The sequence below is a fragment of the Genypterus blacodes genome, unplaced genomic scaffold (genome assembly GCF_046128005.1).
Source record: "Genypterus blacodes isolate CSIRO-AG114 ecotype Tasmania unplaced genomic scaffold, CSIRO-AGI_Gbla_v1 ptg000193l_1, whole genome shotgun sequence".
Taxonomy (NCBI): domain Eukaryota; kingdom Metazoa; phylum Chordata; class Actinopteri; order Ophidiiformes; family Ophidiidae; genus Genypterus; species Genypterus blacodes.
The window spans coordinates 161,062-165,000 of record NW_027466993.1 but is presented as its reverse complement, the minus strand read 5'-3'; the positions used below and the strand labels follow the sequence as shown (position 1 = coordinate 165,000).

At 49.6% G+C, this 3,939-nt stretch overlaps 1 protein-coding gene across 1 annotated transcript in view; it reads right to left on the bottom strand.

Moving 5' to 3' along the window:
• pdss2 (prenyl (decaprenyl) diphosphate synthase, subunit 2) overlaps window positions 1-3,532 on the bottom strand; it is a 19,388-nt gene extending 15,856 nt beyond the window's left edge. Inside the window, exon 1 of the mRNA XM_076169185.1 lies at window positions 3,044-3,532. Within this exon, the coding sequence (XP_076025300.1) occupies window positions 3,044-3,291 (248 nt within the window). The 5' untranslated portion in view covers window positions 3,292-3,532. The remainder of the gene's footprint in view (window positions 1-3,043) is intronic.
• Between the last annotated feature and the right edge of the window lie 407 nt (window positions 3,533-3,939).

Here is a 3,939-nt window from a genome sequence, read left to right as displayed (position 1 = left end):
GTATTGATCACGGCTGTAAGATCGGAGATGAGCAGAAATCGGTAGGAAGGATTCTAGTGAAGAGTGGAACTGTGTGGAGCTCTGCCCTTAGTGCAAGTAAAGTTTCTTCTCCTCCTCCTCCTCCTCCTCCTGGGCTGCAGTTCCTTCCCTGTAACTCCAGACTTTGGGGCAAAGTTAGCTGAGCTGCAGTTTTTGAGAATGAAAGGAAAGGAAAAACCGAAACTCAACTCCACGAGGGTCTGCCTGTCTGCTATTGTGGATATTTTTATCTGCCGCGCGTCTAAGGCGGAGACACAGAGGGAAATATGAACCAGCCAACCCAAGCTGACAGAGAGGAGTCAGACTGTCAAGAGGTCTGCTCCCCCCTCCCCTCCCCTCGCCCCTCTCCTCCCCTCTCCACACCCCAGCCTCTTGCTACAACACCCAAATGGATTGTCATATCAGATTTAGGTGTATAGGTTATTACACCCTTGGGCTCCTGTTTCCAACACACCCGTCTGCATGGCGGGGATTGAGTTCGAGGACTCTCTCTTCTCTCGTTCCCTTTCCTCGGTTTCCCAAGTTTCTTTTTAGCAAAACATGAAACAGCTCAGGCAACTCCTCTGATAACGCCCGCGATCATAATTTGGGAGGAGCTCGGCTGGGATCGGCGAGGAGAATCTTACATCCTTCATATTACAAACAGGGAGGGAAAGTGAGATGTGTGAGTGTATTGATGCAGCCTGACTGTGGCCCCATTCAGCACAGGAGTTAAAGTGAGTGTGTGTGTGTGTTTGTGTGTGGGAGGGATCATCAAACGTACTGTCTGTTAATAAAACATAAGGATTTACAGATTAAAGTGGCCGATAACGCCTCTTCAGTCAAACGCTCCAGGAACTCCTCACCTATCTAAATCCATCCATTATTGCCTATTTTCTGCTCCCAAAAGCGGTGAAAACATAAATGCTCTTCAACATTCCGACATTCCCGTGAAGCAGCCCGGAGGCTTCCTCCTTTACATCCCAGTCCCGTCTGAATCCAGACCTGGGTGGTCAATGCTGTTGGGGGAAAGTCTGGATGTGGCTCTGCCTCTTTTCCTATAAGAGTCAGCAGACAGAGACCCAACACAGTAACAGGATCCAGTCCACTGTGGCCCCGCCAGCCGGCGTTACGGAAAGCGATAGCACTTCCATTTATTACTGAAAAATTATTTTTAGTGCAAACCTAAAAAAAAATTGTTTACACCAATGTGACACGTCTCCACTCGCTGTGTTCCCAAACAACCAGCGCAGGAACACAACACAAGCTTTTAAACAACAAGCCACTGAGGTCACTGTCAGCCAATCACAGGGCCTGAGAGCATCCATCCATCGCTCCATCATCTATATGTCATTCATCCATCCCTCCCTCCATCATCCTTCCCCTCCTCTATCATCCATCCCTCCCTCATCCCTCCATCATCCATCCATCCCTCCATCATCTATATCTCATCCACCCCTCCCTCCATCATCCTTCCCTCCCTCTATCATCCATCCCTCCCCATCCATCCATCCATCATCTATGTCATCCCTCCATCTCCCATTCATCCCTCCCTCTATCCATCCACCACTCCCTCCATCATCCATCCCTCATCCATCAATACCTTCATCATCCCTCCCTCCCTCATCCATCCCTCTCTCCCTCACACATCCCTCCCGCCATCATCTATCCCTCATCCATCAATCCCTCCATCATCCATCCCTCCATCAATCCCTCCATCCATCCCCTCTCTGCTCTAGGTGCAGCTACTTCAGCACTTCTTCTTCTTCTGCTGTTGTGATTGAACACACTTTATGAGCCTGTTTCAGCAGGAGCCTGGAGCCTGGAGCCTTAAAAACCCTGGCATGCTTCCTGTTATTACCTCCAGATTTAATGTCACACACTGAAACATCACTGCCGATCCCAGTGAGTTCTGATGTTCACAGCTGGCACCACAATACGATTACAAAACAAACAGCAACAACAAAAGCGGCCGTCTTTAGGCATTAAGTGCAGCCGGGTTGTTTTGGTGTCGGTATCGTCTGACAGGCTCTCTTTGTGGGGTTTTAACTTTCCCATCCAGGAGAGTCGAGGCCTCCAAAGCCCCGTTACCTCGGACAGACATAAGTGTGTGTGTATCTGCTTACACGTCTGTCAAGTCAACCTGCTGCCATCTACGTTTGAGGCAACGCAAATCAAAACCTGTGAGGCAACACTGTGGGCTTCATTGAATAATAGTGTTTGTCAGCTGCCCTTCTCGTCCTTGGCGGAGGCACTTATGGGCTCAAATCCGACCACAGAGTTGAACCAGCACCTCTCTGACACATGACCAGGTTCAGAAACGTAGAGTTTATTGCTGTTTTGTTGCATTGGGTTGCATCATTCTCACAGGTGTGTGTGTGTGTGTGTGTGTGTGTGTGTGTGTTTGTGTGTGTGAGAGTCAGTTTAAAACAACTTTATGAAGCTTTTACAGGCTGTAGAGGAAGGTTCAACCCCGTGAATCCAGCTACACACAACCAGGAGCTGCCACGGGTTCAGACTCCATGCTGAGTGAGTCAGACACAGGGAATCAAACCTGTGACCTTTACAGGCACAACCTTGTTTCACACGTCCATACAGGCGTCTGACAACGCACACACACACACACACACACACACACACACACACACACACACACACCTTGAATGTTCCTCCACAGTTCTAACCACACTTAATGAATCAGTCATTCATTATAAGATCTATATGTTATTAACCCTTTACAGTGAGAGTGAGACAGTGAGGGTGACAGTCGGACAGTGAGAGGGAGACAGTGAGAGGGAGACACAGTGAGACAGTGAGAGTGAGACAGTGAGAGGGAGACACAGTGAGAGGGAGACACAGTGAGACAGTGAGAGGGAGACACAGTGAGACAGTGAGAGTGAGACAGTGTGAGTGGGACAGGTCTTCTGTGTCTGTGTCCTCTGCTGTCGTGAGGGTCGTGTTGTGTGTCGCCTCTCTGGCCCTGAGGCCTTGTGAAGCCTCGGGCTCGGGTGGTGGTTGGTCTCACCTGGCCGTGTTGAGCAGCGGGTGTCTGGTCCCCGCCAGCTTCCTCACGTGCATGGCGACGTTGCTGAGTTCGTCGCTGAGCAAACAGCGCAAACTCATGAAGGATGTTGGATAACCGACTATCTTCTCGGCGTCGGACACCACCTTGGTCCAGTTTGGTGTGGAGGAGCCGGAGAAGAGGCTCAGGTTCCGCCTCCCTCGGCCCGTCAGCGCGGCACCGCAGAGCCGCAGCCGCGTAGCCGCGAACATAGTGTCTGAAGTCTGAAGTCTGTGTTAGTGTCTCTGCACCGACAACATCGCGTCTCTCACCGGCTCCACAGCGCTAACGACGCGGCGTATTCAGCTCTAATCCCACGGAAGCCTACCGGGTCAAAAACATGATCTATTTGCTATCGCGACGACGTCAAACTCCGTTCACAGCGACATTAATCACATATGTTCCATAACACACCAACTGACATTGGAAGTCGCCATACTTTGCAGCGTAATACGTTACGTCGCAAACCTACGTCGCAACAACTGCCGTAAAGTCCCGTCGCGACCTGTGCTACAGAGCGCCTGTGGCCACATTCCATTACAAACACGCGCAGATTTGTCTGGATTTAGTTGTAGGAAAATGAAATAAATGACTAAAATACAACTTCAGACTTGTTTCTAATCTATAACGTCCAGTGACCAATTCGGCTTCAAATTTTCCACCAAGCAGCATTTTTAGCGAGAGAAATTTAACTTTTATCACGGTTCATTGACGCCTCTACCTGTGACTTTGAACCTTTCAACAAATGTCGCTGTTTGATCAGGTTTCCTCACAATTGGAGCTGAAGTTTTTGAGTGATCTTGATCGAACATAACCTTTGCTCTCCAGCGGTTGGTTCTGCAGAGAAACAATCAACCAAG